Source organism: Carassius carassius, chromosome 12 (genome assembly GCF_963082965.1).
Source record: "Carassius carassius chromosome 12, fCarCar2.1, whole genome shotgun sequence".
Classification (NCBI taxonomy): Eukaryota; Metazoa; Chordata; class Actinopteri; order Cypriniformes; family Cyprinidae; genus Carassius; species Carassius carassius.
Genome location: NC_081766.1, coordinates 15,684,903 through 15,711,904, shown reverse-complemented (window position 1 = coordinate 15,711,904; position 27,002 = coordinate 15,684,903). Strand labels below are relative to the sequence as shown.

At 37.5% G+C, this 27,002-nt stretch overlaps 1 protein-coding gene across 1 annotated transcript in view; it reads right to left on the bottom strand.

Moving 5' to 3' along the window:
• Positions 1-2,734: 2,734 nt before the first annotated feature.
• Positions 2,735-27,002, bottom strand: part of LOC132154908 (XK-related protein 4-like) — a 56,616-nt gene continuing 32,348 nt past the window's right edge. The window contains exons 2-3 of the mRNA XM_059563632.1: positions 18,800-18,999; positions 2,735-5,137 (exon numbers count right to left, since the gene is read on the bottom strand). Of these exons, the coding sequence (XP_059419615.1) occupies positions 4,185-5,137; positions 18,800-18,999 (1,153 nt within the window). The 3' untranslated portion in view covers positions 2,735-4,184. The remainder of the gene's footprint in view (positions 5,138-18,799; positions 19,000-27,002) is intronic.

The window sequence follows — 27,002 nt, the reverse complement described above, 5'->3', positions numbered from 1 at the left end:
ATTTACAAAAATCCAATATGTACAAAAATGTAACTTTTTGTTTTTACTCTTCAATTTACAATGAAATCAGACAACAGATTTGATGCATTTTACGCACTTCAGACTTTCATCACACAATACAACTGACTTAAGAGACCAATAATAAAGTTTTTTTTTTTTTTTTTTAGCTTTTTTTTTTTGTGTCATTTAATACATCACATACATCACACTAGTTTATATCTGTATTATGTAATATATAACTGTCGATCTCTAGTCAATAGACACCCTTTACGACCAGGACTCAGAAAGGAATGTTCTTTTACACATGTACATTTGCATACATTTATTTACAGTTAAATAGCCTTTTGCAAGTCACTATGGAACTTCCGTTGTAACTGAAATACCAGTAAAGTCTGTACATCATTTCTGAACGCCACCGAGTTCATTGAATTACTGTGCTTGTACTAATGTCGTGCTTTATAAATAACCACCGATTATCGTTTATCTAAATGTAAATACCCCCCCCCCCCCCCACCCCAATCTATGGCATTCCAGTTTATCTAAGTATCTATGTCTACGTATGAGGGACTATCATCAATTTGTTTATTCAACAAAAGAAAGCTTCTCCGGTGAATAATAATAATAATGCCACTGTTCATTTCAGCTCTCCGAGTCATTCGATGTTTGCTAACTGAATTAAAATGCTCTCAATCTTGTAACAGCACGGCCCTTTACCCCTGACTGTCTGGGTCATCATTTTGATTGTTTATCTGCATGTGCAGTTTCATTTCAGTCTGCTTTCTTTGTGTCCACTTGCAGTATAAGCACAGTAAGTATGCTAATCAATAATGCAACATCGTCATACTAGCATGACAGCAACTAAACCAAAAGAAACAAAACAGAAAATGCCATTTACGAATAATGAATCCGCAAAAAGGCGAGCGTCATTTAAGGCAAATAAAACAGAATCAGCTTCCATGAATTGAATGTTCTCTTGCTGTGAATTGTTGTAAAAGAAGTCCAGCTTTTGAACTCGGCTCTTCTGATGTACCAGTAATAAACAGAACAGCCTCCAACTCCTCCGCTCATCCACCGGGACACCATCTCAATAAATTCCTTCATATCAGCCACATCAACTACAAGAGCTGGAGAGTGGTCTGTTTAAAATACAGCTTTGAGGTAGGTTACAGGTATGAATTCAGTTTTTCCAGAGTGAAGAAATGGTTGACTATGATATCTCTAGGTTTATCGATAAAACCCAGATAGAAAAATAGAACTAGAAGTGCAAGACAAAGATATACATAGTTTAGCTGTAACGTTGTGATTAGCTTAAATGTTATCACTGTTGGTCTTCCGTCACCACGTTAAGACGTAGAACTACGTACGCAATTCTGACCTTGTAATTTTTAATTAAAATGTCATACTTGAACTGATCAGACTTCTTTCTTGTGACCTATGCAGGACCCCTCCAATCATTTTGACTTTAATAGTATTCAATTAATAATCTGGCATGTGTGGGGAATATGGCATCAAAACAGGCTATTCGGCATCTCCAAACATTAGCACAGCCTTTTGTGTAAAGACCTTGATTCATTCTGCATGTGCTGAACGCATCACATTGCATTGAGTGTTTTAAATTCATGTCATATTTCAACATTAAAAAAAAATTGAGGCCTCGCAATTGATAAATGGCTGAATAAAGAATGTCACCAAAACTCACTGACAGCCGGTGTTATAGGTTGTTCCTCTTAATCTGTGCAGTGTGCATGGTGTATCACTGAAACAAAAATACTACAGTATTTATGGGAAAGCTAAAAAAAAAAATGTAGGTCGCTTTTGAAAAATGATGGATATGCAATATCGCAGAGGTGTGTGATGCATCATTCGTCTTCCTTCAAAAATGGTCTTGTGTAGGTGGTGCGGCAATTTAAATCTGAAAATTGCCTAATTTGTGTGCTAACACAAGTTTTTTAGTGCTCTGACTACAGGGGACTCTTTTAGTGGGCTGTTTGGAAAATTTTGCCAAATAGACAAAGTATCATCATCATCCATCACACAGAGAAATGAAAGTATAAGACACGCTTGGGAAAAATGCTGACGAGATAGGATAGTAGCAAAATACCTCAAATATACAGATCTATGTTTCACTGTCGTACTAATTATAGATTCATATGATCTCATCTAAATCTTTTTTGTGTGTGTTCTATTTTATTTTTTTTATTTATTTTTTTAGTTGCAACACAATTAGGATCTTCATCTGCATGTGTGCAGATCACTGCAGGCTAAAACATCTACGCTTTCAGTTCACTTGTCACCAATGGTAGGACATTACAAAACCTCAGGAGTGTTTTGAAACTACAATAAAACCCAAATTACAGTTCAGATATGACAAACTGAAGCAAAACGAATTGAACTGTCCTATATCAGTCATCTCCAAACAATTAAATGGCATTTAGCAAAATAATGTGCACCTTAAGATCAACCATTTTGTAAGACACATTTAAAAAACCAACAACACCCCCCCACACACACAAAAAAAAATCTAAAGAAAATATAGCATAAAAAAATGTTACACGTAAAACATTTTTCCCACACTTTCAAAATCGCAAACTATAGGCACATCTAGCTTTTGTCGCATTAAAATTTCACCTTGTCTCTCAATGCTAGTGTAACAACAACCGGAGAAATCTGAGACTCCTTCCTGTGGCAAGTTTTGTGCTTGTTTTCTATGAATTTTTTTTTTTTTCTGCTCTCACTTCCATGTCTCCATAAATGCCTTTGAATATTCAACATAAAGACACAAAGAAGCACTTGCAACTGAACGGAAAATGTAAATCTCCAAAACTTTCATATAACGGATGCTCTTGGCTGATTTAAAGATACAGTGCTCTTTTAGGCAGATGCGATTTGTTGAACCATGGGGCCCGGAACATCATTCAGAGCCCATTAGCAAGTCTGGACTCTGTCGCAGACTACTTATCCCTTACACTTTTGATTTGTAGACTGTGAGTTGGCATTTGAAGAGTCTCTTATAGAGAAGGTCTTGACTGCACTGCAGAGTTTGGAATAGTACACTTCGCCGGCTGTCTGGATGTGTTGAGAGGCTGAAAATTGACCCTGTTTATTGTCTATGTGTGCCTTTAACTCATTTTACTGTATCGATACAGCACACAAAACACAGACACGCCAAGAACCTGACCAAGCCTAGAAGAACACTGTATCTTTAACCTAGAAGATGAAGCGCATCCAGGTTCTGTCAGGTACAGTTTAGCAGACACTGTGTGAACTGTGATGGTCACTCTGCTGTGAACCAAACGGATCCTTGTCAGCCCACAGGGGTGAGGTGAATGAGGCCGGATCGCCAAAGGGAGCTGCCTGGAAGTGTTTTCTTGGCCTACTGTCTTCTCTTGAACAAGAAAACAAGTGTGTGTTCTCCCTGTTTTGTCATCCCAAGTGTCTTGGACTCTTGTGATGATCGCATACTTTCTTTTCTTATCTTTTTTCTTTGTACAGGATTCAAGTAGATGGTTGAAATGCTGCCCTGTTTATATATACAGTTTGTGGACGAGCCACAGTTCAGCGTGGAGTCAGTGTGAGCAAAGCATTTGGCACTGGTACAGAACTGCTGATGAAACACTACTAATAGGTGACAGCACCCTAAACAAGGACGTCTCGAGGCTAATCAGCAGTCTCTTTTATTTGTGTACCATCGATGTGATATTTGGACCACTGTTTCTCCAGTGCGGTGGGTAGTCTGTTTAAATGCCGTTTGTGTGCACTAGATGCTTGGTTTCAAAGGGAAAGGCCTTTGTTTTGCATTTGCTGCAAGAGACAAGCTATAAAGTGTTCTGGATGTCCTCTTGCAGTTTGGAGACGTTGGCTTGAAAACGATCAACTCTGGGAATGAAGGTCTGTACAACACTCAGGAGGACCATGGGGTTTGTGGTCAATATCAGCCAGTGCAATGACTTTTAGAATCCCAGATATTCCCTGCCAAGACAGAAGTAATAAAAAATCAAAAGCAACGAGAGAACAGTTTAAAAAGATTATTTGTTTGGTCCACAAATATGTTGTGCCTATGTTTGTTCATGACAATCAACATCATGGCTAGATGCTATGTATGCAAGGAACGTTATTGCCACAGTCCTGCTGTTTATTCAAGAGGACAGTAATGTGTTCATGTTTGTGTGTTTCCACAGCGCAGGCTACAAGGTGGTCTCGTACTCCAGACGCTCTTGAATCAATGTGTCGTCTTTATATTGGAGGCGTGGTGGGGTCGGAGATGAGTCGATGGCCAGGATGGCCTTACGTAAACTCCTGTCCAGTACGTGCCTCTCCCAGGCAGGGTAGCGGTTCCTGCACAAGTCTATTTTGATAACTGTCTCCTCCAGGCGTGGGGCACGGGAGGAAGGAGTAGAGGGTGCGGTGGGCCGCACCTGAAAGACGGGCACACAACCGTCCCGCTCGCTGTACTTGGCCTCGCGGTCAGCGTCCCGGGCCAGCGTGCCTCCACGGTTGGAGCGCAGGGAGTTGGTGGCACCCTCAGGGGGCAGAGTGAAGTTAGCGGTAGGGTCCTCGAGCTGGACCAGGCTGGCCGAATGGCCAAAGCGTGGCCCGTTAGGATGGAAGAAAGCATAGTACATGAGCATGAAAACAATACCAGTGAAGAAGCTAGAGAAGATGACACACAGGGCAGGCACGGCAAATGCATCTGTGCTGGGGGGTGAGCGGTACAGGTACCACAATGTGCTCAGGGCCGTGTTCTCCAACAGGATCATGAAGTAGTAGATGAAAAGACGGCAGCGGGTGCGTCCCTCCTTCACGTTGAACCAGCTGAAGATGTAAATGATTCCCACCACCATGTCAAAGACGATCTCCTCCCACTTGGTGATGCAGAATTCGGTCTCGCAGTGTACGATCCAGAAGGTCATGATGCACCAGTGCAGCACGATGAAGATGCCGAAGTAGAGCTGGAAAACAGAGGCGAAGAGAGCGAAGGTCACTACGCGAGCAGCGATGGTGAAGAAGTGCCAACAGAACTGGATGATGACTGCAAGGTAGCTGATGGGCTTCTTGTCATCACGGGAATCACGCAAGGCTTTCTGGTAGGAGGCCAGAGCCCAGGCCAGTGACACCAGAGAAGCAGCTGCTGTAATCCCTGAAATAAAAGGAGAGAAGTGTCGATTATGGCTGAACATCACAATACTGTCCCCCTGTTAACCAACACAAGAAATATGAGCAAATAGAAAAATACACACAGTTTTTATGTGCAGAATGTTAAGAAAATTTGAAATTATTTATTTAGTCTTTTCTTTAACTGAAACGTATCAGCTCTTATAATCCAAGTTATGAAAAAAAAAAATCCCTGTATGGAATTTATTTTTTATATTTAAAAGATATGACATTGTTAAGTAATATCACACAAGCAAGAGTGCCGTTTTCCTAAATATTAACATATAGTGCGATCACGAATGTGATAATAACTTTATCCAACAGTTGAAAAAACATGAAGTTATTATTGAATGAGTTAAATTTCAGATACAATTTTATATATTATTATTTTTTTCTGTTACACCAACAAAAATAGTTCCAAACAATGCCAGAGTAGAACATTTGTGCTTCTCAGGGCAACACTACAGCACTTTGTTCCTGAATGAATGTTTTTGAACAAATCATTTCAGTCAATGATTCAATAATCCATTTATAAAGACTAAATGAATCAGGCATTTTGAACAAATCTTTTGAACGAATGATTCAATGAATGAGTGAATCAACTAACCATTAATCACTCATTAAGACAGGGACTTGCCAACTCCTATTGGCAATATTTGCCATATTTCTTTATCCATGACGGGCCTTAATCAGCCAAGGTACCAGCATAAAAACACTAAGTAAAATATTGTTATTATTTTCATAATATTAAAAAAAAAATAATAATAATATATATATATATATATATATATATATAGAGAGAGAGAGAGAGAGAGAGAGAGTTTTTTTTTTTGCTAAGTATCGAGCACCTCTATCTTACCATGTCTTTTTTGAATTGTAATTTTTTTTAATTAATTAATTAATTAATTTACTTATTTATTTTTGTATAAATTTGAGTATAAAAATATACATTTAAATACAACCCGAATTCCGGAAAAGTTGGGACGTTTTTTAAATTTTAATAAAATGAAAACTAAAAGACTTTCAAATCACATGAGCCAATATTTTATTCACAATAGAACATAGATATCATAGCAAATGTTTAAACTGAGAAAGTTTACAATTTTATGCACAAAATGAGCTCATTTCAATTTTGATTTCTGCTACAGGTCTCAAAATAGTTGGGACGGGGCATGTTTACCATGGTGTAGCATCTCCTTTTCTTTTCAAAACAGTTTGAAGACCTTTGGGCATTGAGGCTATGAGTTGCTGGAGTTTTGCTGTTGGAATTTGGTCCCATTCTTGCCTTATATAGATTTCCAGCTGCTGAAGAGTTCGTGGTCGTCTTTGACGTATTTTTCGTTTAATGATGCGCCAAATGTTCTCTATAGGTTGAAGATCTGGACTGCAGGCAGGCCAGGTTAGCACCCGGACTCTTCTACGACGAAGCCATGCTGTTGTTATAGCTGCAGTATGTGGTTTTGCATTGTCCTGCTGAAATAAACAAGGCCTTCCCTGAAATAGACGTTGTTTGGAGGGAAGCATATGTTGCTCTAAAACCTTTATATACCTTTCAGCATTCACAGAGCCTTCCAAAACATGCAAGCTGCCCATACCGTATGCACTTATGCACCCCCATACCATCAGAGATGTTGGCTTTTGAACTGAACGCTGATAACATGCTGGAAGGTCTCCCTCCTCTTAAGCCCGGAGGACACGGCGTCTGTGATTTCCAACAAGAATGTCAAATTTGGACTCGTCTGACCATAAAACACTATTCCACTTTGAAATAGTCCATTTTAAATGAGCCTTGGCCCACAGGACACGACGGCGCTTCTGGGCCATGTTCACATATGGCTTCCTTTTTGCATGATAGAGCTTTAGTTGGCATCTGCTGATGGCACGGCGGATTGTGTTTACCGACAGTGGTTTCTGAAAGTATTCCTGGGCCCATTTAGTAATGTCATTGACACAATCATGCCGATGAGTGATGCAGTGTCGTCTGAGAGCCCGAAGACCACGGGCATCCAATAAAGGTCTCCGGCCTTGTCCCTTACGCACAGAGATTTCTCCAGTTTCTCTGAATCTTTTGATGATGTTATGCACTGTAGATGATGAGATTTGCAAAGCCTTTGCAATTTGACGTTGAGGAACATTGTTTTTAAAGTTTTCCACAATTTTTTTACGCAGTCTTTCACAGATTGGAGAGCCTCTGCCCATCTTTACTTCTGAGAGACTCTGCTTCTCTAAGACAAAGCTTTTATAGCTAATCATGTTACAGACCTGATATCAATTAACTTAATTAATCACTAGATGTTCTCCCAGCTGAATCTTTTCAAAACTGCTTGCTTTTTTAGCCATTTGTTGCCCCCGTGCCAACTTTTTTGAGACCTGTAGCAGGCATTAAATTTTAAATGAGCTAATTAAGTGGATAAAAGTGTAAAATTTCTCAGTTTAAACATTTGCTACGTTATCTATGTTCTATTGTGAATAAAATATTGGCTCATGTGATTTGAAATCCCTTTAGTTTTCATTTTATTAAAATTTAAAAAATGTCCCAACTTTTCCGGAATTCGGGTTGTTGAAAGCATATTTTTGCATTTCCATTATGTAAATAGGAAAAAGCCAGTGCATTTCATGTTAACCAGCTATAAATGTAGCTTGACATGTGAAGCACTTCTTGCCCAGATACAATAGGATACTGTTTGGATACATGCTCCAGTGCTTATCACAAGCAACCCTCCTATAATGAATTCATTTGCAATTTCATATCTAGACTCTCTGGTGAGTCACAAGATTTACAAGCTTTGGCCCTAATCAAAACTGATAAATGGTGACTCAAGAAATGAGAATTGTGTTTTATTTTCTATTCAGGGAAAACAGCCTCTGTGGAATTCTGCTTAATGTCACCTTTCCACGTTTATGACTCACTGGCCCATGAGCGAGATGTTATCAGTCATGTTCCAAAAAACTTGCTTGTGCTTAATGGAGGAGGCTTTACAAGCCATCTGCACCAGATGGAGTACAGTAAAGCAGCCAGCAGTGACTACAGGTGCGTGAAGCCCGTCTTTACCACTGTGACACTCTGTTCTCGTGGAGTTGGCTGCCATGGTTATGTGCTCAAGCTGCTGGAGTGATCAGTTTCTTGAAAGAGTGAGTGAGACAGAATAAAAAGATTCCACACACTGTCCAGTATATCCTCACTGAAATAATCACTGCATAGAAAAAAGTGTTACATTCATGTTTAAGATAGATACTGAGATAAAATGTTAATATAGTAAATATATATATATATATATATATATATATATATATATATATATATATATATATATATATATACAGGGGCGATTCTAGGGTCAGAGCTTTAGGGGTGCTGAGCACCCAATGAGCCCCAATGCCTCCACCCACCCTCTTTTCACACGAAAACAAAAAATATGTCTATTGAAAAATAACTATAATTTTAACATTGATTCAACTAACTCCAAAATCCAGTTTTATTTTTATTTTTTTTGAGACCTTTTCAAAACAACAGCTTAATTGTGAGAGTTCACACAGACAGCCCTCTGTAACAAACACAAAACCTTCTTCACTCAGCTGGTTTTCCTGACCGTTAACTCCATGTGCCTCCTTTTGTATCAACAGTCATCAGATTGGTTACATTAGATTCAACTTTATTGTCATTGAACAAAGTAACAGGTACTTGGACAACAAAATGTAATTCATCTTCTGTAAATTATTTACAAATGGCCATCTCTAACATATCTGGATGCACGCCTGTCTGAACTTTCATAAACCAATATGTCATCAATAAATAATAATAAAACAAGCTTCATATCAAGAGTCATTTTAAATGTCTTTATTAGTATTATTATTGGGCTTAGAAACGTTTTTTAAATGACAAATTCCTTTCACAAGAGAAACTTGTGAGTTTGAAATAAATAAATAAAAAATAAAAGCAGGGGACCATTGCCTAGATAAGTAATTTGATACAAAAGCAGCGGGTTTGCATTATCTGTTACTTTAACTTAACTCTTTTCAGCAGAAGAAAAAAAAAAACAAGACAGAGGTCATTATGGACTGTCTCGTCTCTCACCTGAATCTGTCTTTTTTCTTTTAAAGAATTGTCGTATGTCCATTGCTCACTGCCAGGCCACAGACACACACACACACACACACACACACACACAGAGAGAGAGAGTAATGCTAGGAGTTCAGGAGTTAAGCCTGGTTCAGGTTAAATCCTGTGTGTGATGAATGAATAAATACAGCAAAAGAAAAACATGAAACTTTCTTTTATTGTCTAGTTTGATTGTCAGCCACAACTGAAAAATAACAGATATAAATCTAGGAATTAATAACAATTCTTTTAAAAAGCCACAGTGAGTGTTTTCAGTGATACGTGTTTTCACTCAAAACGCCAGGGCTTCATGTTTCCATGACGACTGACGAGAAAAGACGCACGTGACTTCATGTTTACATGACTCCCGAGTATTAAATTAACGATAAACTTTAACAACAGAGACACACGTACGCAGTACACAGGTACGCAGTTTATTTGTCGCGCTTCTGTTTTTGTTTCACGCTCTAGCAGTTAATAAACAGAACTGCATGCGTCTTGCGGAAGAACATTGTAACCGGCGTTACTTCACTCCGTTTATGACTATGGACGAGTCACCCAGGTCCTGTGCTACTCCACAGCGGCGGCGACCCGCCGGACTAAAATAGTCTGAAAATAAACACTTATTATAGATGTACCACCATGGTGATTCAGGATACTGACTCCAGTATTCACCGATATGGTTTCGGAACTTAGTTGCACCACAACCGATCACAACACTACATCACGGGTTCTCACTCTGCGTGTGTTTCGCGCTGGATGACGGTCGTGCTGAGCGGTGCAGGTACACAGAAGTAGAAGAAGAGAAGAAGATGACACCATTTGCTATGCGGGAATGTTTTCATTTTCCTCCTTAACACATACATTTTAAACCACAAACTACGGAGTATGTTTTGGACAATATTTAACCGTGTAAAAGACGAACAAAAATTTTAGAATTACAAAATTTCTTACTCCAAGTTTTAGGGGTGCTGAGCTCCTTTTTTGGGGTGCTCCAGCACCCCTAAAAAGGGGCTAGCCTCGCCCATATATATATATATATATTAGGGGTGTAACGATACGCGTATTCGTATTGAACCGTTCGGTACGAGGCTTTCGGTTCGGTACGCGGTACGCATTATGGACCGAACGGTTCGTTGGACTAATTAATTATATTTGGAAAATAAACAAAATTGTGAAATATAATGATATGCGTTCAACAAGGTAGCCCAATAACCCAAACGACATAGCAGGCAACGCCCCTGACACCCCCGAAGAAGAAAAAAACACCAACTTATATGTTTATGTTAGGCTACTCAGTCAGGCGCTCGCTCACTCAGTAAGCGCTGAAGGCTCGTTGCAAAATGGCTAATGCGTTTAACAGACCAGAAATAGAAGATCCTCCAATAACCAACAGGTCTGGTGTTTGGGTGCACTTTGGATTCCCTGTAAGCTATAATGGTGATGGCAAGAGAGTGGTGGATAAAAAAACAACGATATGTCGCGTCTAGGGTACACCAGCGGGAATACAAAAAAAAAAAGAAAACACCAGCGGGAATACTTGAAACATGTCAACTCATTTACGCCGACATCACCTTAGTGTGTCAGTATCTGGGAAAAGACGGAAAAAAGGAGAAAACATACACACAACAAACTATCCCCGCAGCAGACAGACATTTCCAACGGATTCAAACAGGGCAAAAGACATCACCACGGCGATCGTTATAGCCGCGGATATGAGACCTTACTATTTACCATTCATTCTATCATCACCATTATAGCTTACAGGGAATCCAAAGTGCACCCAAACACCAGACCTGTTGGTTATTGGAGGATCTTCTATTTCTGGTCTGTTAAACGCATTAGCCATTTTGCAACGTGCCTTCAGCGCGTACTGAGTGAGCGAGCGCCTTACTCTGTAGTGGAAAACGTAGGTTTTAAGAACATGCTTAATGTTATTGAGCCCCGTTACAATATTCCTTCACGAGCCCATTTCAGACAGACCGTAATTCCTGCTTTGTTCCAAAAAACACAAGCCCTATAGAGAACCAATTGAGTAAAAACACACTCAATATAAAGAGTTATAGAGTTCCATATAAAAAGTTACATCTTTGTATTTGTTCATAACTAATATAACATTTTCATTTTTTTTTATAAGGAGCTGTTTTTGTTTTATACAGTATGCTGCTAAGAAAACACCATAGAAGATGGGTAAAGAAAAGCTCCATCACTGTTCAATGTAAAAAACAAACAAACATACTTTGTTAGTTTTAATAAATAAAACATTTTTTAAAAATCAAGGAAATTTATCTGCCAATTTTTTCTTTTTGCTGTATCTAAAACGTACCGAACCGAACCGTGACACCAGTGTATTGTATCGAACCGAACCGTGAATTTTGTGAACCGTTACACCCCTATTAAATATATATATATATATATATATATATATATATATATATATATATATATATATATGTGTGTGTGTGTATGTATATGTAAGTGTGTGTGTACGTAAAGACCTCTAACACTAGCTTGCTCTATTCTTTTTTATTCTATCTGTTTTGTTTTTATTTATTATATTATTTAAAAGCCCATGCTACGTGTATTGTGTTAACCTAACTGAGACTTGTTATAGCACTTATATTTCATTGCTCTTTTTGTGGGGGGTTATAACATGGGGGGATAAAATTGGGAATAACACATACAAGATTATTCAAAGGGAACCAAACATGTCAACATCAATTTACAAAAATACCTGTATGGAGTTGAACCTCGTCTTATTTTTCATTTAATTTTTCTCTAATCAATTAAAATTTTAGCATTTATAAAATATTATGCTGTCTTTCATCTGTAGTTCTAGACAGGCAGCATATGGCTCTCTCACATATTAAACATTTCTCATGTCAGAAAAAGACTAATAAATCTGACATTCTCACTGCATTGAACTGTTCCTGAGATACCAAGACAGACTTTGAATTCATTAGTTCCCTCATTAATTCTAAATGAAAACCAAGTGTAAATATTCTTGTCTTTACCTCTCAGGTTGATATTCATACCCAAATCATATCAACACTACACACAGCTTTCAGAATAATGTCTTTTTTAATCGCCTGTATAATGCTGTAGTGCAAGCAGAAGAGAAGTAGAGATAACAGGAAGCTTCAGTGCCGATCAGTTCCTTTAAAAAAGTATCAGTAAAAATGCAAATTCTCACGTTCCGAAGATAACACCATCGCGGTCTACGGCAATGAATAATTTTATGAGTCCTCATGTAAAATGATGAATGCAAAGATGTGTTAATTTGTGTCCAAATAAAGGTGAGTATTATTTTCATTTTGCAGAGGCTGCAGGCTCACTGTTCGTCAAAAAGGCTGCGACAGACAGATTTGTTATTTCTCTGCCATCTGTATTCAGATGAGCTGTGCATTACGGACACTCTACAGCAAAAAAAAAAAAAAAACAGATGATCAATGATTAAGATATTAATTGATAGCATAAGATAGTAAATTCATAACAGAGAATGTGCACCCTGACCATCTGAAGAGCGATTAAAAGCACATAATCTTATCTGTGGAAATGACTGTGTTATGTGATGACGACACTCCAAGAGCGAGTGGCGAGCACTGGTCGCGTCCTCTGTAGAGCTCCTTACAGCAGGAGAATGACACTGAGTCCTAAAATACATTCACTTCATCTATCTATCTATCTATCTATCTATCTATCTATCTATCTATCTATCTATCTATCTATCTATCTATCTATCTATCTGTCTGTCTGTCTGTCTGTCTGTCTGTCTGTCTGTCTGTCTGTCTGTCTGTCTGTCTGTCTATCTTTGTTTATACTGTGAGCTTTTTTTTCTTATTTACGTGTTTAACCCACTTAGATTAAATCTGGCCCATTATAGCTGGAGAGAGCTGAGGGGGTGTAATGACTACTTTGCAAAGTAGGGTAATTAACTGACAGAGGCCAGGCTATAATTCTTATTCTGTGGGCTATCTGGCCTGTGGCTTGGCTCCGGTGCTCTCTACAACAGTGAGGGAGCATTTATTCTTCCCTCCCTCATATCCTGTGCACGTGCAGCGCATCCTGAAGAGACGTCGCCACGGGAACCTGCCACAGTCCAGCGTGTCAGGCTGCGAGAGTGGCAACAGTGACGTAATGCTCCTTGCTGCTCCTGCTCATGAGGGCTGCAGTAATTTGGAGAGGGGAGGAGGCCATAGACAGTGTTGTATGTTTCTTGTAGGGTGTGTAGTAGCAGCAGAGTTATGCAAACCACAGCATCACTGCAGTATCTTCTTCATCTACTTCTACAGGCCCTTCAAATCCGTTCAAATTAAAGGAATGTTTTACCTGTCATCATTTCTCAACATTTGTGCATCCTCATGCTGTTCCAAACATTCCATGTTGTTATTTTATCTGTGTACACAAGAAGAATTTTAGAGGAATCTTCCTCAAGCCTATTGTATGGATTTATAAACAAAATCTCAAATATGGTGCATGTCTTATGGACTACTTGCTTTTATGGTGTTTATTTGTCCTTTTTGACCATGTGTCTATATACTAAAGAGCTGCAAAAAAATATATATATATTTTTTTTCAACTTTTTTTATTTTAATTCAATATTTTGAATTGAATCTTTCTCATTGCAAATCTATTAATATTACAGTTTATGTTGGCAAATATACATGTTTCCCATACCAACATATGGCTGGCTGATTTGACAAAAATTGTTACAAATGCACTTGAACAGAAATGCAGTCAAAACAGATGCTTGGGCCACAACGTGACTGAAAATCTTTCTTTTTTTTCTTCTTTTTTTTGTTGCTCCCAACAGTGGAGGTATACTAAAAAATAAAATATTGTATGGTACATTAACATGATTTCATCTGCATTTACAAAATTAAATTAGAAATCGAATCACTGGCTAAGATCTACATAAAATATGAGACCACCAGCAATAATTTTGAGATGTGAATTAAAAATGTGAATTTGGCACATAGTAAGCATCTAGAAAAATATTTTGTTGAAAAAAAAAAAGAACACTTTGAATAAATGCTTGGTGCTTCTTTGATTTCAAATACAATTTAAACAATTAAAGAACAGATTAAAAAAAATTCTCAGTAATCACAGTAACATTGTTTTAAGACAGGGATCTTCAACCTTTTCCGTGCTAATGATGGAGAGACATAGTTGTTTCATAATGTATTAAATTAGTTTTTTAACCTGACCTATAATAACATGTACAGTATCATATAAATGTATTTGCATATTTTTTATTATTTGTACACGGTAAAGCCATAAAATAAACATTAATGATGTAAGAGCCCTGTTTAAAATTTACAATAAACATACAGTTGATTCTTATGATGCCTTAGTGATTACTTATGTAACTAGAAAGAAAAAAAAATGCAAAATCAGTACAAACCATTTAATGGTGTGACAGGGGACACATTTCTGTTTATGACATACATACAAAAAATGTCTGCTGGGTACATGTTATGAGCAAGACTTTTTCCTACACTGAAGTGTTGGAGGAAATGGTTAGGCTGAGTGGCTCATTATTTATGTGAGCAGGTAGAGAGATTTTATTTCTGGCGGGGGTCCAGAGAGAAGCTACATAAGGGAAAATAGTGAGAAAGATATGGCCTTACTGACTGATAGCGTCAGTTGCTGGTAAAGATAGGGATGATGCATTTGCAGAGCGAACAAGGGACAGTCTGAGTAAAAAAAAAAAATAAAATCAAATGCGTCCTACATTTCACTACTGCGTGTCTGCCATCTGCCGTCAAATGGTACCCAAGTTGATTTATCTATTTAGAAGACACTGAGCTTTTGAATTGTGACTGTACTGCTGGGTTAAATTTTTACACTTTGCTCAATGTTGTTATTTGACTTATAAGCGTAGGAGCGACAAATCTCAAAGGAAAGTCTCAGATGAAAGAGTTTGGAGCATCAGACGGCTCTCTGCTCTGCTCTACCAAACACCACGAGCAAAACTGCCTCCAGACCCGCTCCCACTGTCACACGGAGCAGACGCTCAGATCCTCATGCTCAAAAAAAGAGGATATTCACAGCTCTGTTGCATTAGAAACCCAGGACCCCTGCTTTCATAAATCATTTCTCAGCCTTGATGGGAGAAAAATCTGACAGTCCCTGGGCACTTTTGTTTATGGAAGATTATGAAGAACAGAAGACAGCACATAAAGGCACTGAAGCTTTAACTGCTAGGCAGGGCTCTGCAATACACAAAGCCCAAAAGCACAAATCAACAAAATAGCCATTTATGAACAGCTCTGGCAACATGACCATTTTTTATTGGTTAATGGAGGCTGACTGAAAGGTCACCACAATGTCAAGTTGAAGGTTTTAAGGTGTCACATAAATCTACCCTAGTGTTCTTAGTAGCAATGAGAAACATGAAGAGATTATATTCTGTTCTAAAAGTCTGACTCTGTGAAACTACATAACCCCATCCAATTGTGTCTCTTTTGCATTGTGTGGTACATGTGGCTTGGCTTGCTTTTCCACTGCAGTTTAGTACATTATAGACTGATTGTTATAGTTGCGTCGCCACCTCATCTACTGACCACAATACAGCAATTTATTCACAGTAACAAATGATACTGTGGTGGCTGTTGCTGACTATTTAAATCTAGCGGGTTTGGTGTCTCCGCTTGTTGATACTGGTAGTGACGATTCTCTCTGACCAATCAGTGATCTGCAGTGTTTATACATCACATTTTAGTATTGTTATGGCTCGCTTGGAAACTCAACCAAAGGTGGTACTAAAAAAGGACCAGGTACTAGGTACTGTACACAGTAGAAAACCCACTAAAAGTGAGCTGTACCATGCAGTGTAAAAGCTTTATTATTCTTATCCAAGTGCCATCCACTTATATTGGAAAGGACAGATAGGTAAAGTGGTCACACTTTATTTTAATGTCCAATTGTTACTTTTAACTACAACTTTTGCCTCAGTAAACTCCTAATTACTGCTTATTAATAGTTAGTTAAGTAGTTGGTATGTTTAGGTATTGGGCAGGATTAATTGATGTAGTATATGGTCATGCAAAATATGTGCTTTATAAGTACTAATAAACTAGTTATATGCATGCTAATAAGCAAGAGAGAGAATTGGTCCCTAATCTAAATTGTTACCTGTAAAGCAGGTTTGTTGGTTTAATATGCCTTTTAAGTAATCAATGAATCCACAGTAATAGGTGGGTATACAAAATAGAAATAATTCAAATAATCTCAGTAGCTTTTGCAAGTGGCTGTACATTAAAAACAATCAAATCAGAAAATCAGTAAAAATGTGAGTGCACAAGTGAAAAGAATTTATGTTCTTCCAAATGTAGTAACTGCTGATTATACAATATATGACAGTCGCTTGAACCACATTGGTTTAACAATATAAAATTAAATCATTAATTACATCACATGGATTAATAAATTCTGCTAGTGAATCATTTCGAGACTGAACATGGCATCTGATTGTTAGGTCCACATCTCATTACTAACAAGGAGCAATGCTTCTTGCCACAGGCCGAGAGCTGTAGTTCTAACTTTGATGCTGTTAGCAAATGTTCATTGGAACTGTTTTCGGGAAACACTGAATCTTCAAACTATGTCGGTAATGACAGAACTTGCGACCACAGTTGGCAAAACAATGCTTTTGGGAAACACACCCCAGATCTGAACATGCAATATTCTTGGCATATTTTTGTGTACTATAAGTAACAGACCAACAGGGTTAGGATTGGTTAGCTTAGTAAAGTTAGTTTCTGCTGGTAGGACATTATAAAGTACACTGAACTATAGTGTATTTTAAATGTCCCTGGTTTTCATTTCAGAAATCTGGTCCCCTTACTTTAGAGTGAGCAGACAACTTTATAGTTAAGAAAACCTTAGTGCTTAAATATTAATTTAAGGGGTTTATATCTTCTGGGTTTTGATGAAACCAGGCTTTGGTGATTAGAAAAAAATATACTGTCTGGATCTCAGTTCCCATGAGCAAAGATGGCAGATTTCAAATCATAATCTTCCAGAGGATCATAGAGTATGTCAGCCGAGTAACTGTCATTAAAATGAATTAGAATGTTACCGGATAGCTTTCTCCAGGTATAGACCTGCTTGCATCAGATGGTGAGTAAATGAACTGTGGCTGACACTACAGGATTTTAAACATCAAGTGATATAAACAAGTTGATAGCTAAACAATGCTATAAAATAGTTCCTCTGTTTGCTGTATAATTTGGTTTTCACCGTGCCCAAAGATGGTGCATTTCCAAAAAGGTAACCAAACAAAATTGAATTGGTTTAAAGATTTGCTTTTTCCCTTATAAATTCCCACTTTTGGCAACACTCTTAAAAAAGCACTCCCCTTCCTTGCAGCAGTCGTTTATGTTCAGTGGCAGTTGAGTTTTTCCTCACTTTGTCCCTCTCCATCACTGTTATATGGACAGGATGAAATGTGCAAAGTGAAGGATGACAGTAAACCTGGGACTTCTCTCTCCTCAGCATTTCCTACCTTCACACTTACAAAGAAGTATGGCAGCACTGTGATAGTATCCAAAAAGAAGAAAGAAGAAGTAAGACACTTAAGGTTGGAAAATCAGCTGGGCGCCAATTTAAACCATCTTAAAGGCAGTTTGGCCAGATTAGGAGACCAGCTAAACAAGCACTAAATCTTACATTCGAAACTAGCTAGCTAAAACCAGTAAACCACCTTAGGCTGATTTAAGTTAAGGTTTAACTAGAATCAACTTAGTCTTGTGTAGCCAGACCTTCAGACTGACGCCAGAAGCAGGGTTGCCAGGTTTTCACAGAAAAACCCGCCCAATTGCTAGTCAAAACTAGCCCAAAGCTAGTGGAAATGTCCCCACAATGACAAACTTTTGTAAGTATTTTAAAGATTCTATACCATGAACTTTAAATATGTCACATACTTTTAAAAATCCACCATTTCGTTGATCCTGATAAGCACTCATAATCACAGTTGTAAATACGATGGCTTTCTTCTAACATGAGGGGCTTTGGCGTCATGGCATATTTATTTCTAGATGGAATGTTAAAGAACGCGGCACGCATGTCTCCCAATAATACTGAAATGTATGGTGGAAAATGTTCATTGAAAAGCTTCTTTCCCATGACTAAGATGAGATGATGATGAGACGACTAAAACAAAATTAAAAATGGCTGACAAAATGAACACTAAGTAGGAGTCAGGTCAATTTTGCAGTCAAGCGATATTTCAGTAAAATTTTTGTCAACAGCGTATAGATATATTAAACACAGCTCACAAAGAGCTTACTTTCAAACTAAGCAGTTTTCTGTCAAACAATGTGGTGAATTCACGTGACTTAAACATGAACAAAATCTGAGTGGGGAACTATTTTGCCCTTCTGAACATGCAGATTCCTATCGAAATTACTGGATTTCACAGAGCAACGGTAAATGTGACCGCCCATTTAGGTGATCTACTGTAAAAACAATGGCAGTCCATGAGATGTTCTCCTTAATATAGTGACACAAACATAAGTGTGTTTAAGTGCATTTGTGTTGTGTTACCTTGCACAGCCAGGAGTTTGTGAGTCTGTATGATGATACAGAGCTGGAGCACCAGCTGAGGTGCGCTCTCCAGGAACGTGGCCAATAAGTGGAGCATGCTGACGTCAGCATACTCGTACACCATCCTCCAGTAGAACCTCCAGCGGTCATTCTCTCCGCTCTGCCTGCTCCTGATGCCCAGGTAGATGGTATGGAAGTACCTGTGTGAGACACAAAGAAAAGCCCTTTAAACCCTTTCTCTCTGAACTCTCACTGAACTCTCAATGACAGGGCAGAATCAGCTTCTGCGACACACACACACACACGGCTAGAATATCTCTCAGTGTTTTGTCTGCTTTTCTTTTAGACCTGATCTTACAACCAGACAGACTGTTCCCAGCTGTGTTGGTCTCTGTGCTGTTTTGTAAACAAGATTTGCCCATTTTGAACTGCTGATGAATTATATGATTTAATGTCAAAGCTGATGACTCAACACATCTCAGAAGGATTCAACCAAAAATGGAACATTATGTCATTGCAGCATGAATAGTTAAACACTGAATCCTTTATAATGTGTGTAGACAGTAGACACTTTCCACAAAATTTAACCTTTATCTTTTTTAATTCATCTTAAAAAAATGATCAGTGAAAGGAGGTGTTTTGTGTTAATTGTTAACTCTAAAGGAAGTTAAATGATATTATATATTTGAATGTTTTGTTATTGTTTGTTATGTTTTATTCCATTTTCTTTTTATATGAGGTTTGCGAATTTAATACATATCTGCAAACAGTTTTAAACTTTTTATAGATATAAGCATAAATGAACCTCAATAAAAAGAAATTTTTTTTTTAATAAAAACAATTAAAATTGCAAATTGTGAGATCAAAAGATGCAGGGCGACACAAAATATTTGAAACTTAGTAAAATTAGTAAAAATTAATAGTATGCCATTAACAATTAAACATTTTTTGTATGTCATGAACAATTAAAGAGTTTGTACTACAGATAAAGGTGCAGTAGTAGATTTTGGAAAATGCTAACTTTAGCCTGATAGCACTGAAAGGGAACGTCCCACCCTTTCTGCAAATCGCTGTCCAAAGCCACGCTCCCTGAGCTCATGAATGCACACACAGACCAGAATACCAGAGACAACGTTACTACAATAGGCTACATCAGCGGTTCTCAATTCCAGCCCTCCCACCCCTTATTTAAATAGTATTTACTTATAGAGGAATATTATGTCACACTTCTCTCTAGTAAGCTTTGTCTCTGTGTGAAGACGCTGCTCAGTAAACTTCAATGGATCTCCCCTGCTTGCAGGTATTAGGAGCAATTAACACTGTGAAGGAATATATCGATTGGAAAACAGTTCAAGCACGTAGCTCACTTCTAACAAGCTGGTTATCTGAATCAGATGTGTTAACTAAGTGAGAGATGCAAAATATGATGCAATATACGCGAAGACTGGAATTGGAAACCGCTGGGCTACATCATGTGTCATTTACTGGTGAGAAAGCTTTAAGGCCACATCCGAAAACTCGCTGCCATGTGAGGCAATGACTTTTTCAGGCAGCTTTTTTGCACAAAGGCGACTCATGAAAGTGATTTCGGACAGACTTCTGAGGCGGTTTAATGATCTACAACAAAATAGAAAGATTTTTTGTGATAACTAAACAAATATTTAATTACTATAATACTGATTTCTCGCTAGAACTAACATCAATAGTGTAAAAAGTTAGTCAGAAATATACATTTACACAAAAAATGACCACCAAACGCAACTTTCAGAAGCCATCTTTTTTTTTTTTTTTTTTGCCCAACTATCATGTGAATCGTGGTGAGGATGTCTGCAGTTGGATGTAACTCAGCTCTTCATGGGACTTTCTGCCCTTTTAGGCATACAAAGCTCTTAATTTCCTTTCATAAAGTGAAAAAGTTCCTGTGCAAAAACTGAGGTATTTAAGACTAATTATCACATCTATATTTACCTTCCTCATCTTCCTCCTATGATTCAAATTAATAAAAAATTTAATTTACACCTTTGCAATAAGATAAGGAATACAGATGAGCTACTAACAGTTATTCTGCTTAATACACTCAAATAGTAATACAGATATTAAAAAAGAAACTAAAAAGAATTATATAACATAATATGCTAAATGCTACTACTAAATTTATTGCATGAGTTCACATGTGATACCTTAGGTAATAGGTAAAATGAATTTTGCTTGCTTTACTTGAAGGATTTCTTGTACTTACTATAAAATCTTTGCCTTAAACACCAAAAACTATCTGAAAAAAATCTATATTTAATGGTACCAACTTGGCAAGCTGCAGCAATAATCTCAAACAAATTCACTGTTAAAAATTCTTGCTTGCAGGTGGAAAATCTGTAGGAAATGCTATGGCAACACTGGTCCCTTTGCAACAAAATACTAGAAAATTGAACGAACCCACTGCTTTCACAAGAAAATAAAAGGCTTAATGTGCCAGTATGTGGCACACAAACACACTCATAATGCACGACTGTTTTAATAGCGCTGTGTCATCTGCTAACAGTAATGGACTGGTGGTGAATGGTGTTAAGCTCTCTCAGTTTGATGTTTGTTACTGTGGCCCGTGGGTTAGTGCGATGCTAAAGGCATCTGCTTGCAGTGACGTGTCTTTGCCAAGTGACCCATCCCTGTCTTTTCCCCAGCAATCCCCACTGTTTAGTTTACCCTTTGACCCTAATAGACATCCAGCCAAGAACAGAAACACACTTTCATTTACACACACTTATTCTCTCTCCCCAGAGATTCATTAACAGGAAGTTAAGAGCATCAGCTTGGCTGTTACCTTAACAAGAGGGCTTCAAATACAATATGTATACATGCTTATGGGGGATGCAGTCTTGTTCGTGCAAATGTTGTGTGTCATTGATTTCTTTGAGAGTGGCTGCCGCCCGCGCTGTCTGCCAGATTCTTTCTACTACAGTTTGCACTTTGATCATTTGAATGCAAAGCATGATTTTATAGTACACTACTTGCCAACTTCAATCAATTCAGAGGCAATAAGTTTACAAGTAAAAGATAATGGATACGTTGACTTATGGACAGAAAAAAATAGTTCACTAAGGTAAATGTGGAGCACAACACTCATATCAGAATGAAACTGCATGCCTTGAGGTATTGTGTTTGTTGAACACATTCTTGAATATAAATGCATAGAACACACTGTACATTTTGCCCAGCTGTTATTCCTTCATGCTTACTCTGTATTAGGAAAGGGTTCTAGATCAGTGTTTCCCAAGCACTGTGGAATGTTGAACATTTAACCTACACTTTGATCAACTTATGACTTTATAAAATATTAGCGCTGTCAAAAGCTTAAAAGAATTTCTAGTAATGAATAATAATCACAAAAATAAAAAATACAATTAATATTTGTAGACATAAAAATATTTGTAAAAAAAAAAATTATAAGTATGTATAAAAACATCTATAAAACTGAATTTATCACTTTAAAAATATGAGCTGTCAGAAGATTACAAGAATTTCTAATAATGAATAATAATAATAATATATTTGTAGACATTTTTAAAATACAATTAATTTAAAAACAAATATATAAAACAAGTTATAATTTCAAACATATTAGGGCTGTCAAAATAATTTTAAAGGAATATTTAATAATTTATAATAATTCATGATAATTGTAAATGAATGTAAATAAATACAAACTTGCATAAATACATAAAACAGAAATAATGACTACCATGAAATAATGAAAACCATAATTTCCAGGACTGCTTCCAATTGAGAAGAAGCTGAAGTCTGTTACTCATCCACTGTATTGATTGTTTTTAGTGAATCATTGCAAAAATTTTAATTTTAATAAGATTTATGATCATTCAGGATGATATTTAGTTTGGGTTAACAGGTTTACATTTTTGGTTTAGTGAAGGCGCCCTGTTTCTTACTGATGGCGCTGTGTGGATACGCAAGACAAAACGGTTAGGAAACACTATTCTAGATGTGTCAGGTTGGATGTTCATGGTATTAAACCATGGCCTATTTTCTGATACTGTCTTGCCTTTGCAACTAGGCCTAGAATACAATTAATACAGATCCTCAACAGAGAGCAGGCAGTGCTCAGCAAAAAAAAAACATGAAGGGCAGATGATATTTTTAAATAAAGCAAAGGTGCAGGTAAAGACACTGTTCAAATATATATGAAGCAACAAGGGCAGATCATGTCTATAGATGATGTCCTCTGGCTCTGTCATAGTGGAAACTGTATCAGTAGTGACCAATTCAAAAGAAAACCATGACAAAAGTATCACAGTTGCCTGGTGCAGAGCAGCAGGGACACAGTATGATCTTCTGGCTGACCTTAAGAATGGGCGTCTGTCCAGCTTCTTTATCAGATAAGTGGATTCAGAAGAGGTGTGCGCCTGAAAACTCAGTCTCCTGGCATTTCCACCGCTCATCCCAAAGCCCAAACTAAGAGAGGCCCATCATATGACCGTTGTTTGGATTTCATATAAGCCACTGGTCGTCTATGTTTCCGTCTCTGCAATATGTATCCTCTTCTTTTAGTGTCCAACTGAAACCATGAGGTCTGGCCAGCCACTGAATTATATTACTGCATGTCGCTTAAAGCATGCTATCAACCAAATCCCCATTCAGAATGGGATTAGACAGATGTTGATGTGCATCCTCTTGCCTTGATTGGATTATTCCTGCATCTCAGCAGAGGGGTGGGAGGTAACAAAAAAAGCTAAATTGCCTGAGGAAATCATAACGACTCATATATACAATCAGATCATACATAAGTCAAAGACCACCATGTGCAGAGATGTAAAAAATAAAATAAAAATAAATTAATTTAATAAAATTAAAAATTATTAAATAAATTTAAATGTACTGATTTTTAAAAAAAAACAAATTAAGAAACTTATTTGTTTGTCAACTCAATAGTTTTATAATAATTAAACTATTTAATAATAATTTGAAACAACAATGAATAAATAAATAATGCAAATATAAATATAACTATGGAATAGAAAATGAAATAAAAATAATGAATAAAAACTTTATTTAATTAAATTTTTAATTTCAGGAAAATGTTAAAAGGATAGTTCCCTAACATTGAAAATCATTGTTATTATTTACTTATACTTTCATGTTCTTTCAAACCAATAATACATTGGTTAGTCTTCTGAACACAAGTTTTTAGAAGATCCAAATGGTTATATAGACTGCCTAAATTAAATCTGTTCATTATATAAATCATATCTCCTGACAAGACTTGGATTAAAATTCATTCAACTCCTTTATGACCTTTTCGGATCTTCCTTGTTTTGGTTACCTGGATTTTCAATGGTACGTTTTCGTTAGTGTTAAAAAGATTAACCAACCTCTTATGGGTTTGGAACAGCATGAGGGCGAATAAATGATGACAGAATGAAACATTTTGGGTGAACTATCCCTTTAAGTAATGATAATCTGTTAAACGTGTACTTAACATGTATCACAAATTTCTATATGAAATTGCAAGACATGAAAGGAGGCCAGAAGACTTCAGCCTATAATTAGAAACCCAAAAACACATGATAACACACCTGCCAAGAGTAATCCAGTTATCCAGCAAACCTGTCTTTTTGTTAGTCCTGTAAGAGCCCATACACTGAAGCTGTCGGTTTGGTCTGAGGCCTTTAGCTGTGCACTGCTGTATCTCAAGAAAAGATGCTTCCTCTTTCTCTTGATATTTCTCTTCTTCTCTTCAGGCTAGGGGCCTCTTCTTCATCACTGTCTCATTTAAACTCCCCAACCATCGGCGCTACTGGCCATCACACACACACACACACACACACACACACACACACACACACACACACACACACACTCACAAGTGCATCATCCCTTGGCACAGCGGAGAGCTCAGTGCTTCCCTAACCTGCCAATCAGGTAGTGTAAAACAGCCCTGTGAGAGCGCTTAGAATTTTTTGTACTTTTGTTGTCATAAGTTGCATCATTTTTTTAAGCTTTTTTTAAACTGCATCAATCAAGTATCAACCTAAGAAACAGCCTTTGATCCATTCCTGATCTTGACCTTTAAAGGGATACTCCATCCCAAAATAAAATTTTTGTCATTAATCAGTCATCAAACCGGGCCACAAGGATGTGCTGTTTCTACGTGTATTTATTCTTTGATTTGAAAGAAAACAGCACATCCTTGTGGCGTGGCTGACACAGAAGAGCATAGACAGTTTAAATGATGTGGAGAGACACAGAGGAGACTGTTGACAAAGGAATTGTTGAATAAAGTTGTTATTTTTGTTTTCGTCTTGTACAAAAAGTACTCTCGTCAGTTCATCACGTTACAGTTGAACCACTGATAGCAGATGGACTATTCTGACTTTGACAATGTAACTTACTTGGCAGCCTATGGGACAGTCACAAGCCTCCCGGTTTTCATCCAAAATATCTTAAATTATGTTCCGAAGATGAACAAAGATTTTACGAGTTTGGAACGACATGGAGTGATTAATGAGAACATTTTCATTTTGGGGTGGAGTATACCTTAAATATTAAACCATCAACAATTTAAGGAACATTATGGGTTACTGAGACAACCCATTCATATTTTTCAAAGAAATACTTTCAATTTATGCACACACACACACACACACACACACACACACACACACACACACACACACACACACACACACACACACACACACATATATATATATATATATATAATTTTTTTTTTCACACTTATTAGCCACTAAATATCAATTGTTTGGTCAGGATAAACTTCTAAAAGGTTTTGTTTCTTTGGGCCACCAAGTGACTCAAAAATACAACTCATGCTCCCTCAGAAAAATGTACTTCATGATGTTTAGACAGGAACATCTGTAAAGTTTATATATATGCCTCTGTCTAGTTTACAGTGTATCCGTTACGGTCAAATCATTCTTCCTCTTCAAACATAGCTCTCGCGTCTCTATATACCTCCCTCACAGGTGGTCACTATTTGAGATTCAGAGGAGAGAAATCCAATCAATAAAGCTGCACTGGACCGTCATGGTATAAAATCAAATCCTCTTCTATCCACTGAAGTTATATATACTATAACTTCAGTGGATTTGGGTTTATACGCTGAGGTTATTCAGTGACATGCAGACATTTCATGCTTAAAAGAACATGACCTGTTAATGGCAACTGGAAGAGCAGTCGGTGAGGAACAGGACTTTGCTTTTACAGGTGAGAGGGAAGGCATGAGTGACAGTTGCAGACGGTCTACAGGTCACACAAGGGACTGCGCCTGCTCTTCAGCTGATTTCTGGGTGCCAGGAGTCCACACTTCTCCAGAGGAAGGATTATGCTTTGCTGCTCTCAACGCACAAACTTAGGCACACTAAAACTCTGGAGAGAAAGTGCAACTTTTGGAAAAAAACACCTCGATGGTTATTTTATTGCCAGGCAATACTATATACTGTTTTAAAAGCAATCTGCTAGAACTCTAAAAAACTAAACATCGCCAAGTAACGGCTATCATCACTCATACAAGTGAAAGATTACATTCACAGCAATATGCTGGCGATGCATGGAACGATGCCTGCTCAACTCCGACTCGCTGTAAAGTAATATCAGTATCACTGTGTAGGCAGCGCGCTGACACACAATGGTGGATGGACTAATGCCATGCTCTGATGGCATGTGAGAGATGGCAGCAGCATATCAGCAAAATGGGAGGAGGACATGTGTTTGATATAATGTGTGCCTTCATTCAACCGTCACAAGAGTCAATACGACTTTTGAACTTTCATGGTCTTGGACTATACAAACAGGCAACTAGGTTGTACTTTTTCATTTGGAGCATAAAGCCTCTTGACCTCGCTGCTTCTTTGTCCGTGTAATGCAAGATGAGCAATCCCAGCATTCAACACTGGCCCTTGCTATGGAAAATATTAGTTAGAAAAATCTTATCCATCCTACCACGCCAAGCCATACAACAGTGTTTATTTAAGTACTACTGTTTAAATGTTTAGAGATGATTTTTTTAAAGGATGTCATATGTTGCGATTTCAATTTTTCCTTTCTCTTTGGGGTGTTACAAGCTCTTGGTGCATGAAGAAGATCTGTAAAGTTGCAAAGACTAAAGTCTCAAATCCAAAGAGATATTCTTTATCAAAGTAACACGGTCAAGCCCCTCTAAAACGGCTCACTC